General features: G+C 39.6%; 1 protein-coding gene across 3 annotated transcripts in view; it reads right to left on the bottom strand.

Moving 5' to 3' along the window:
- lyst (lysosomal trafficking regulator) overlaps positions 1–12221 on the bottom strand; it is an 89489-nt gene that overhangs the window by 61346 nt on the left and 15922 nt on the right. For all 3 annotated transcript variants that reach the window (XM_033980231.2, XM_055227288.1, XM_055227289.1), the window contains 3 exons: positions 8959–9157; positions 3567–3657; positions 686–2780 (listed from right to left, as the gene is read on the bottom strand). In XM_033980231.2, coding sequence (XP_033836122.1) covers positions 686–2780; positions 3567–3657; positions 8959–9157 — 2385 coding nt within the window. The remainder of the gene's footprint in view (positions 1–685; positions 2781–3566; positions 3658–8958; positions 9158–12221) is intronic.

The following is a 12221-nucleotide window of genomic DNA, read 5'->3' as shown; positions in this document are numbered from 1 at the left end:
ATTAAACATCAGATAACCACAAGTGGCAAATATTGACTTTTCCTCTCTCGAAAGACTTCAGACGGCCAAGAAAACACTGAAGCACTGAAGCACTGAATTTAGATCAGGAAACCACAGCTGACAGATTGTCTCAAGACAGTTGTCATTTTTCTCAAGTTGGATTTGCATTTGGGCTCACAGGTCAGCAGGACATAGAGGTACTGCACTTTCTCATGCACAATTTTATAGCAATATATTATAAAGCATCCAGAGTAATTAACTAACTAACATAGCTGTTCCAATGTGATATGTCTAAGACCTGTAACTATTGGGACTTACATAATCAGTTCAGGGCCCCCTATCACTGTACACGACAGTGATCAATTATTGACTGACATTAATTAGCAATGAGCTGCAGGGATGACTCTAATGACACTGACACTGTCCAAGGTGGATTTACTGTAAGTGGATATCAAGAGTACACAGAGAGCAGTTTTAATGAGTTTGGGTTATGCAAGAGGGCTGGCTCAGGATTGGATTTTCATTAAATTTTTTATTGAATTGAAATGGTCAGTTTCTCAGAGCTTTCTTAAACTAAACTATCAGGCAAAATTAAGGGAGTTGTTCTCCGTTAGCCATTTAAATGTCATAATGTATTAATGACATACCTTTTGTCTGTGAATGAATATTATATCAGATATCTCACCTGGACTTGAGCAGGGCGGGTAGTGTCTGCAGGTACACTAGCAGCACCTCGATGGGCAGGCAGTGGGTGTGGTAAGTGCAGACCTGGGTGCAGACCGTGGATACGCCCAGTTGCTGTGCATGGTGGGCAAGCTCCACCCCCCTCTGTAGAACTGGATTAAAGATGTGAGTGTACAGCTGCCACTGCACGATGGCATTGCCACGGAGAGTCAGGTGACACACATGGCCTGCCACCTGCTGGCTGAGGGTCCAGTCTTCCCCAAACACCAGCTCCTGATAGGCTTGCAACGCGTCCCACTTCCATAGCATGTCCTCAGTGCCTCCTCCACTAGGCAGGATCCCCTGAGAGCGGTAACACAACCCACTGGAAACTGTGTGCTCCCCCTGCTGGAGAGTCTCCTCCAGCCCGGGCAGCTGGCTGCTGTCTAGAGTGCAGATGTTACAAGAGGCCAGTTTTGCCTTCTCTGAGGGCTGCCCCCCTCCGAGCTGGTCCAAGATCAGCCGCCCCAGAACACTCAGGACATGGGACTGGTAACTGCGCAGACCTGGGGCTTTAAAGGCGTGGAGCAGAGGTCCAACCACAGACCGGGGGTCCATACAGCAGCAGATGCCCACGGCCTGGACCCCGGCTAGCACCTGTAGAACGGCCGGGCCGCTCGGGGAGAGCCGCTGTAGTAGTCGCAAACACTGATGAGCACAGGCAGCTAAACAGCAGCAGCGCTCCGGGTACCTCCCCGTGTCCCCGTCCCCCTCCTTCCCATCCCCATCTTCCTCAAAGGGGTTACGTCTGGCCCCCTGCTTAAAGGCAGAGACAGGCAGACCAGACAAGTCTCTATGGTGGTGCAGGAAATGTGAGTACTCACAGCGACGATGGCGTCGACGGGCACAGACTGACTGATGCAGCTGTTCGGACTTGGCCTTCTTCACAGCACTAATGATCTTAAACACACCAGCGATGAGCCCACGCAGCCGCTCCGCTGCTTCTCCTCCGATCTCAGAGTCCCGGGCCCGGCACAGGCCCTCCAGACGCAGCACTGTAGCTTCAAACAGCTCTAGGCCGCGGTGTTGCACAAACTCGTGGATGAGCTCCAAAGCTTGGCTGAAGAAGAAGGGGTTTGGAGTGGAGGCCTGCAGGCAGCCCAGGAGCACCTGCAGGACCCCCTCCAATAGCTCGGGCAGGAGTAGTGCCCTGTGGCGATATCGCGAGAATGAGAAGTCGTCCTGCACTTCCTGCAGGGTCTTCTTAGGACGAGGGGCAAAGGGGTTGGTCTGTCGGTCTAAACAGCTTCTGATTTTGAGCGTAGCACGCAGTAGGTCGGTGAGGCTGCGCCGTAGACTGTCGGGGAGGGTCTCGCTCTGACTCACATCCACAGACATCAGGTGCAGGATGGTGCGCAGGAGCATCCTCTGCACCAGAGCTATGGGCTCCTCTGTCCAGCCCCCGGCCAGCTCCTCTGCCCCAGCTCCCACCATGCCCCCCCCACAGCACTCCCCAAACTCTGTCAGGATCTCCGTCAGAGTGGGAACTACGCTGATTGCCAGGCCAGGGTTGTGGTTGATGCTCATGTCAAACTTACACACCTTCTCTAGCAGAGACAGCAGCACATGGCACAGGTCAAATGGAGAGTTCTCCATTCGGTTGAAAATGGAGATGGCTGCTGGGTCTGTGAGAGTTTCTGTGTCTGTCTGAGAAGCAGTGGTCCAGGGATGGTGGTAGGGAGCACTCATGTTGTCAGTGATTGTGCTTGCGTTCGATGTTGTGGTGTGCATTTGTGGCTCAGATCTGTGATGCTGACAGCTCACTCTTAATGCGGCACCATGGAGTCTCCTGCTCCTTACGCTCCCCGGTCCTGGGACAGGCCTGTCTTCAGAGTTGGCTTCAGAATCAGACGTCGACACTTGGGATTTGCGCGCATCTTTCACAGAGTATCTTTGGGCGGTCCTGCGCGAGCGGCGGGACTTCCATGTACCACTGGACACTCGCGGTCTCCTCCCCGGGGTCTGCTCATCTGTCCCAGCCTTCTGTCCCGCTCTGAGAGGTACGGCCTTTACCTCCCAGTTCAGGAACACCTCCAGTAATGAGGGCAGCGTGAAATCTGAAGAAACAAAGAATACTTTTAAGAGGATCTGAATTGACTTTTGTAGGAGTAAATCATAATTTGCAATTTGAAATGGTTTTCACAGGAGGAATCTGTGTCAGGTGCACTTGCTTGTAAAGACTTTCTCAGTTCGGAAGAATTAATTAAAGTAAAAATGTCTAGGCTCTATGTTAGAAAAGATAACGGTAATGTACTAAATACCAGTGTCATTCTAAGGTCACAGGGCCCCCTGCAACAGCCAAAGCTACCCAGCCAAAATACAGGTTTAGACAGGATTCATCTGGATCCCATTATCACAGCAGTACTAGTTGTAGATCATGTACAGTGATGCAGCACCAAAATGCACACAAAATTTTAAATTAAACATTTAGATTTTTAAAATTGAGTAATGCCACCAAGCACCAAAAGACCTTCTGTTAAAGCCAATAAATTTGTCACTAAATTTTAATACTTTTTTTCTGATTAATTTAATTTTAATTGATAATTTTGTAATTGTAGGTAACATGGCAATCATGGAATGCAAATGTATAATTTGGTGCAGAACATCTGTTTTATGAGATAAATATCAGAGTAAAAAACTAGCACAGAGCTTTCATAAACAAGACCAAGACAATAAAATGATCTATAAAGTGAGACAGGAAGAGTTCACGGTTGTAAATGAAGCATGTCAAATCACAAACTCTGACTCCTCTAATAGTCACAAGGCTCAGCATCAGCCATATAGGTCGAGGTATGCACTGTTATAACCCAGATTAGTACTATCTGTTTTTATAAAGCACTAACCTGGGGCTTTATCCTCCTGAACTGGGATCTTCCAGACTAGTGGCAGCAGTGACAGAAGCAGAGTGAGCAGCTCCTCCCGACAGGTCAGCTCCTAAGAGAAAGGGGCAAATGTGGAGAGAGGGGAAGTTAAAAGAGAGAGGTGAGAGAGAGAAGAGGATAAAAGACAGAGAGACACAGAGAGAAGAAGAGAGAGAGGAGGAAAAGCCAAATGGACATGGTACAGTCACAGCTGGATGCTACCACAAGTCACTCCCACCACTCACTCACTGGACAATATGTCTCAGTCATCTTTGCATCATCAACTGCAATAAGTGACAAAACATCATTTTAAAAGAAGACATAATGCCTTTTTCTGGTATACAGTTTATGACCCACGTAGATTTTTATTTTGCATTTTGTTCAAATACTATGTCCATCTAAAAAGACTAAACTAAACAGTTTTTTTACGTTTTGTGTTTTTGAGCAGAAAGCAGCACAAACTCCTCACAATGGGTTGACAAAGGCTACGGCTACTAACGATTACTACTGCTCTATAATGGCCTGAGTATATAATGGCAGATATCCAGTAGTTGCCAATACTGATATTAAGCTTTAAAATCCATAGGATAATGAATGCATGTTGAGTCATGGTTCACAAATTAACTTTTTGCAACAAAATATATATTTTACCTGGGACATAAAATCATTTGTTTCATAATTCCATAAACATACAGCTATATTTTCACTCATCAGTCTGTTCAAAAAGACAAATCTGATGCACTGAGGACCAACTGGGACTTACATATGAGAACACAGAGACTGAGGTAGTGTAGAAAAAACACTGGTCCCAAATATATATATATATATATATATTTTTTCCCCCCCAATAACAGACCGATCCCGATAACCAATTCCTACCAGAAATGCTCCACATCAGAAAAAAATCAGTTCAGTTCCATTCTGTTTTATTAGCAAACTTTGGAATACAGTAATACTCAAATTCTGATATGCTGATTGAGTGGTAAAACATGTTCACTTATAGCATTTACAGTAAGTCTGCTGCTAGCTACTACTACACATGTCATAGCCGTCATTTGGAGCTTATGTATGAAAAGGTTTTTTGTTTAACCACTCAGTACGTTTCTGACGGAGAGCCAGGCCAGTGTCAGTGTGCAATGTGGCGGGTGTTCGACAGCCACACTTCCCAGACTGTGAGGATCTCGAGTCTATTCAGAGCATTCCTCACCACAGAGAGAACCAGCTCTGCTAAGTGCTAATTAAAAACAATCAACATCCTGCAACAAGTGTGAATTAAAATATATCAGCTATAGGGCTTTGGAACAGTGGGCCAAGTTACCCTTTTAAATAAACCGTTTATACAGTAATTTACACCAGACTTGTCACAATGACATTAGCGATAAATACTACTAAAGAAAATATTGAATAAACTATATAAACTATAATAGTGAAAGCAATCTGATAACACTACTGTAACCTCACACAAGTATATTTAATGAATTTCGAATAAACAGACATTTTTTACTTGTATACTTTATATACAAGAGTAAAAGTATTTAACTTAAAACATAATGAGCTCAAATAAATATAAACCACATAAAAATACTGTATAGTGTATACTGTAAAGCACTTGCTATTGGTTAGTATCTAAAACAGGACTATCTAGAGTTAGGAGATTATGTACATACACCATGTAAAAGAGAACAGTATGAATTGATTAAAAGAAATTAACCTTAAACATAAAATTGGTCGCATGCCAAAATGTTGCTACTGTTGCAGGTTATTACTTTATTACATCTACATCAACGCAGTAAGGGCTCTTAAACTGCAAAAAGGTTTCAGTAAACAAAAACATGCAGGTATTCCATCATAACATTTTAGAAAAATGTTGCTTCTGTTTCAATTAAATTAACCCAGAAGCTTGAAGCCCCATGTTGCCTTAGCTATCAAATTAAAATATGTTCTAATTTTCTGCAAGTAAATTTTTGCAGAAACATTCTATTAGCTAGAACATAAAACATATAAGTATTTGATGTGTAATATAATTGTAGAGTCTAGCTTCCTTTGGCTCAGTTTAGAGCTGTGCAAACCAATTTTGTTTTTCTGCAATTTCTCTACTTTGCTTTCACAAATGTTGACAACTGTCTAGTAGAAACTATATTAGCTGCTGATAATATAATACCGCCACATAAAAACAGAACACATAATGGTAATAGTAGAAAACAAATCATGTCAGATTAAACATAATGAATTCATTTTATTCAGTAATGCCTTGGTTAGTGCAAAAACAAAAACACTTTAAATATAAAATGACATTAATGAAAATCAAATTAATTAAGAGTTTACTGTCACAGATACAAAACACTCACCACTTGTTTTGCATCTGTGGTACAATGTATGACTTCCTCTCAACTGCATAATAATAATATAGTGTTGGTTTACAGTAATATTTAGGGATGGTCAGGCACAGATTTTTTTGAGTCGATACCAAAATCCGCTATTTGGCGTGCTGCTGCGGCCAGTAACCAGTGTTAAGCTTTTTAAAATCCACAGCAAGGTTTTAATTTATCTTAAATATTTCAAGTAAAGATTGAAAACGTACTTTTTACTGGGCTTGGTGAATGGGCGACCAGGGAATACCAGGTTCTATAGTTCGGCAGCAAAGGCTCTAATGTGTGCTGTTGTTGTGTCCTCAGGCAAGACACTTCACACACCTTGCCTGTTTATGTACTGCAGTGAGAAACTAGGTGACAGTTAGTAGTCACAGGGGCTGATAGTGTAGACTGGCAGCCTCGCTTCTGTTTACCCCACGGGAGCTGTGGCTATAAAGCTTACCACCACCGAATTAGAATAAATCATGAAATGCAAAACTCTCTTGAAACCCGCTAAACAGCACACCTAGGACATTACTATAATTATGATGAGGACAAAATATCACCCATGCCTCACCTCACCCACCTCTTCTTTGTTTAGTTCAATACAGACCTATGAAACTGCACAGCCCACCCACACAATCGCAACATCAAAGCATTGTGAATTACTGAGAATAAACCACTTCACCCTAAACTGTTGTTTACATGAGCGATGGGATCAATACTGAGCGCAGTGAGAGGCCTGGGCTCAGAGCATCAGGGTGAAGCAGAGGAGCAGTGGAGCTGTCAGAGCCTGGTGCCTTTAATAGAGACACAATACGCTTCTGTGCAGCCTGTCTACAGCATGCTAACTGATAACACGCCAACGCTGCTAACTTTCACGCATACACCGCAGAACAAATGTGGGTAGGTCTGTAACAAATTTTTAAGCACAATATATACTGCTACAAAGACATATTGCGATGAATGATAATATTGAAAATACTTTATGCTACTGACAAAATAACAATGAAGCGGGGTGTTCCCAGTAAATCCATTTTTAAATATGCATCATTAGAGGCACGAGCTACAAATAAATAGCAGAACAGAATTAACCAATTATTAGCCAAAGAAGTTACTTATATATAAAAGGAAAGGTATTGCAAAGAAAATGTACACAAGACAGATGGAACAATATATTTTCAATGTCTATCAATTATTTAATAAGTAAATATTGTTATTAATATGACATAGGACAATATGTCCTAAATGTGGAGCTTTACCAAGTCTACCCAGTTTTCACTGTTAAAAATTAATGTATGTATAAATTTTCCCAAAAATAAAATAAAACAAAAATAAAAGGAACATTTTAATAAGCCTCTTTTTGTGCCAGTACCATGCTATTGCCCTGCTGCTAATAGACTTGTAGTAGCATGCATAAAGAATAGTTCTGACATTTGTTTTTCACGCTAAATGCAAGGCATTTTGTCATACACTTTTTGACATGTGCTGCTGCCTTATAAATGTAAAACAAGCTATTCAAGAAGTCATTTGGTATCGTCCATCGCTCTCTTTGCCCTTTGGTGAATTGTGTTTTTTAATTTAATATTTTTCTATGAGAGTTCTTTTCTAACAAAAAAGTACAGAGACAAAAAACATTTTCAACAAAGTGGACAGAAGTATGGGACTATATAACTGCTGACATTGATAAACTAGAACATGGTTAGGCTTGGGCTGTTTTAGCGGCTACAAACTTAACACGTACACAAACCATGGCAATTGCATTTAATGGTGTCAGGAAAACAGAACAAGCATTCGCTTTCAAAGCAGAGGCAAAAATCTCTTTAGTTATGAAACAAGGTGTTAGAAACTATATATTTTACAAGATAATATGAGGTTGTTTTTTTTTTTACAAATATGGAAAGTAAATTATTTGCAGATAGTTCATTTGCATGCACATTCTTGTGCCATGTTTAGGCTTGTCACTAAAATATGATAAACAATTATAGCCATATTTCTTACCTCTGACACAATAACTCTAAAGCAGGACAATCATAATTCATAGTAAAAGAATAAACACGACAAATGAATGACACAAAGTAACACTTAAGAAGATTTATATTTATAATGAGTCATAGATATGTGTGTTATTTAATGCATTAATGCTAAAATGTTATTGTACTACAAAACATAAGAAAAAATTCCCTACTAGTGCAAAGAAATTAAATATCATTCACCTAAAACCTAATGAATGATAAACCAATCTAGTAATTATTGTGACAGACTTAGCTAGATACATTTGTACTAGCCTCATGTCTGAACTGTATTGTCATTCTCATGATTTTGATTAAACTGTGTCCTCTGAGCAAACACTGTGTGCAATTTCCTTTTGATGGCAGAGATTAAGCTCAGCTAAGGTCAGAGGGGCTGATGGGAAACTGGCTTTACTGAATATATTGAACAGCTACTGTAAATAGTCCGCGAGTGTGTACATGCATAATAAACAAAATAGATAGAAAAAGTCATTACTAGAGATAATTTGCAATCACACAGGCACAAAACTTATACCTTAGCAGAAGCTAGGGATTTACCAATCTGATGTTAGTATCAGTATTGGCCGCTGAGACAGGCGATAGGACCTAAAGATCTAGTCTTTGTTTTACAAACTTAAGAGTGAAAAAAGGATCTTTGGACAAATCGAGTGGAGGAGCAGAGCCGAATGCACTGACTTGTAGCTATGTGCTTCGGGCAGACTTCTCGTCTTTTTACAGGCCTCAAACATAAATAATATGGTGGAACAAAAACTGCCCTTAGAAAGAGGCTAAAACATCACCTAATGTCTCTGTCAGTGTTCTGAAGCTACTGCACTTTGGAGGAAGCCTTAGGAGTTTATGGTATTATTTTACAATATTATAACAAATTATTAGGCCATTTTTAAATGGGCCTTTTTATACCTGGTAATAATTGTATTCAACTGGGCCTAAATTCACCATGGAATACTTATTTATGAAGACACAGCCTAAAAAAATTATTTTGAAACTTACCTGGTCTATGATGGAGTCCAGAGTGCTGAGCAGTAGGAAGCCCCGCCCCCGGACCAGGTACTCCCCCAGAGCAACCATGTGACTCTCCTCCTCATCCTCATCCCGGGCCTCTGCTCTCTGGGCCACCGCGCTGCACAGCTGATGCACATCTGTCAGAAACTCCCTCGCCAGCGTGTTACTGGCCCCACTCATGTCTGAGCTGAAACAGGAAAAGACAAGACAGCTCAAAATGTGAGATGTAACAAATTCTGTCAAATTCAGTATAGTATTATTCAAATATCACTTGAATCATTCAAGTATCATTCAAAGAAACTGCATCATTCAAACATCATTCACTGTTTTCACTGCTCACACATGATATACATTTCTTTGACGCTTTGAATTATCATGATATTAATAACTATACAGTGGGTTTGTGCAATTATCAAATTTTAAGACCCAATCGTTTCAATTTGTAAATGATCAGCTTGGACCTTTTTAATCGAGAGGTCTACTGCCAATCATCTGCTCCATGTTTGCTTAAAATGTGTAATATAGCCAAAAAACAATATTTCATATACATTTTGCCCTATATTTGGTTTGCAACAACTAAAGAATACAATTTGGGTCCACAAGCTAATCAGATAATGATGGATGATTATAACGCAAATTATCAAACGGTATGCATCCTTAATAAACACATAGTAGGCCAAACGAACTCCTTGAGTAAAAAAAAAGAAACAGCAAAAGTAAGCATGGCATGGAACAAAATTAACATCATACTATGTGGCAAACCGGCACAGAGTAATGTAAGTAGTTTAAATAGTGAAAATAAGTGTTCTTATATTAGCACTAGCAGCAACTAAACAGTGACAAAAAGTCTGCTAACCAGTTTGTAGCTAGTTAGCATAAACAATGCTTTCTCCTCCAAGCATGTTCATCCTCCTATCACTCACACGAAAATATAAACTCAACATTCAAGACACATTTTATAGACCTCTGCCAAGGCTTTAGTTACACATCTTGCAATTGAATGACTATTTTGCCCAAACTGGTATATAATATGGTTAAGGACTAAATGTGAATTCACTTGGTCTACAAAACCCTTTAACATTGGTAAGAATAATTTTAGCATCGTCAGTCCACGTGGCAATGGTAGGCACTCCCAGGTCTAATCTCAATTACATCAAAATGAATGGATTTGGTTCTACCATATTCTTATCTTGCCTGAATTTTTTGTCAGCTAAAACATCTTCTAGTATTAACCATAAATCCCTCAGAGCTAGCCCACAAGAAATCACCAAACAAACAATTGTCCACCCATCTCTTTCTGCTAAATTACAATCTGCCAACACAATAGCCTTCTGCTAGCTGTGGCTTTACAAACAATCTTTTATCTCACCAAATGTCTGTAATCCTGAAAGTTTTGCTCCCGTCATGTTGTGTATATTCCGGGTTAAACTTGAGCTCAGCCAGCTCTGTCCGCATACCTCCTCGCACGATGGCTGACTGAATTTTCTGTTCTGCAGCACAAATTCCATTAAATTGGAATTTCAAATGGAAGCCTTTCAGATTTGCAGCAGATCAGCGTATCACATGAAAGCACATGATGTCACATGGCGAGGGGACAGGCCTCGGAAACAAGGCCAAGCCCTCCATGACCTGTAGAGGACCCTAAACTAAATGTCAGATGCTAGCTATTTAAAGGTTAGTAATAATAATAGCTTGTAAAACAAACATGTATTTCAGTGCAAATGGGCAGATTATGTTAAGAATTATCAACCTACAAAATCATACGTAACATAATTTTGTCAATATTCAAAAAGCTTATACATTAGATGGAAATTATTTCATCACAATTGTACCCCCTGTGTGTGGGCGATTGAAAAAATAAATAAAAAATAAATAAAATAAAGTTCAGGTGTAAAAGCAATACAAAAGACAGATCAGTTTTCATATAAAGTGTTTACTGGAAAATGTGTAATGGAACAAATATTAGTGTTCAGATCTATTTCCTCTGTGCCACTGGATACACTAATTACATTTGGAGCTCTAAACTGAATCAGAACCAATATAAAAATAACAGTAATTATTTTAACCAATCATTTTCAATAATTATAATTGGATTCTCTCATTACCAGGGCCTTTGAAACAGCTTCAAGTCAAAATGTGTGGAAGACATTTAAAAAGCCCAATCAAACTAATAAAAACTGAATGGGGAAAATATTTTGTTCAACTAAATTGGACATTTTTAAATAACAGAACTTCCCTAATGTTACATAATAATTTAACTGCATTTTGTCCAAAATGCAGTTAAATGATTTGATTATCTAATTATCATTGCATGTTTTGAAGTGAGTCTGAACGACAATAGTTGGTAAACAAAAACTTCAAAAATCCAAAAGGTGATATATGGTAAAGTTATTATGTAAGGAATCATCTTGAATGTGATGTTTTGATGTAGCTGATTTAGAAATGCAGAGTATATAGCTTCACACTGTAGTAAATGTATTGTCACAGTCTGTCCACTGAATAGTTTATTTAAGTCATAGTTTGAAGACACATTGAAATATAATCAGATTGCATTCCTACTTTTACAACAGCACGATTGTATTCATATTTCGATATTAAAAAATCACAACTATTGGCATCATCCAATTTTTTTTTTTTTTTAGAATTGTGTTTATTATTTTAAAATCTACAACACAACACGTTAAAGGGCCCGTACCTAATTTTGAACCACGAGTGAACATGTAAAAAAATAAAAAAATAGGGTTAGAGTTAGCCCCGCCCACTTAGTCCTTTCCCTCGGGTCTAGCAATGAACCAACTGCTTAAACAATTGTATCCACACAGTTCTCATCAAACAACTTGTCTGATTAGATACAATCATTCGTCCCTGGCCATTGCTTCCTTATCCTTCTCATCCAACAAAATGTGTATTGGCAAAAGCATTCATACAATACACTAAGAAGTAAAAGGCGTTTTCCTGAACTAGAAGAGATTAAATACGGGTATAGGCGTTTTAAGGTGTTAAAACTGATTTTAAATGACAGGAGCGACGTACCTCTGCATCTAATCCAACCATTGCTTTTGATAATCTTCTCACAAAACCAAAATTCCAGGAAAAATAGTAACTGGAGTGGGCAATTATGTTTTATTACTGAGAAAGGTAAATGTTTTTCTGTTTGGACACAAGAGTTTTTGGGGTTTTTTTCCAACCATTTTAACTGAAGCTGTCCAAATTCATCAGCACTCAGCCGAAGACAGGCAGATTTCATGAAT

This window comes from Periophthalmus magnuspinnatus, chromosome 15 (assembly GCF_009829125.3).
Source record: "Periophthalmus magnuspinnatus isolate fPerMag1 chromosome 15, fPerMag1.2.pri, whole genome shotgun sequence".
Lineage (NCBI taxonomy): Eukaryota > Metazoa > Chordata > Actinopteri > Gobiiformes > Gobiidae > Periophthalmus > Periophthalmus magnuspinnatus.
This window is presented reverse-complemented; position numbering and strand designations above follow the sequence as displayed.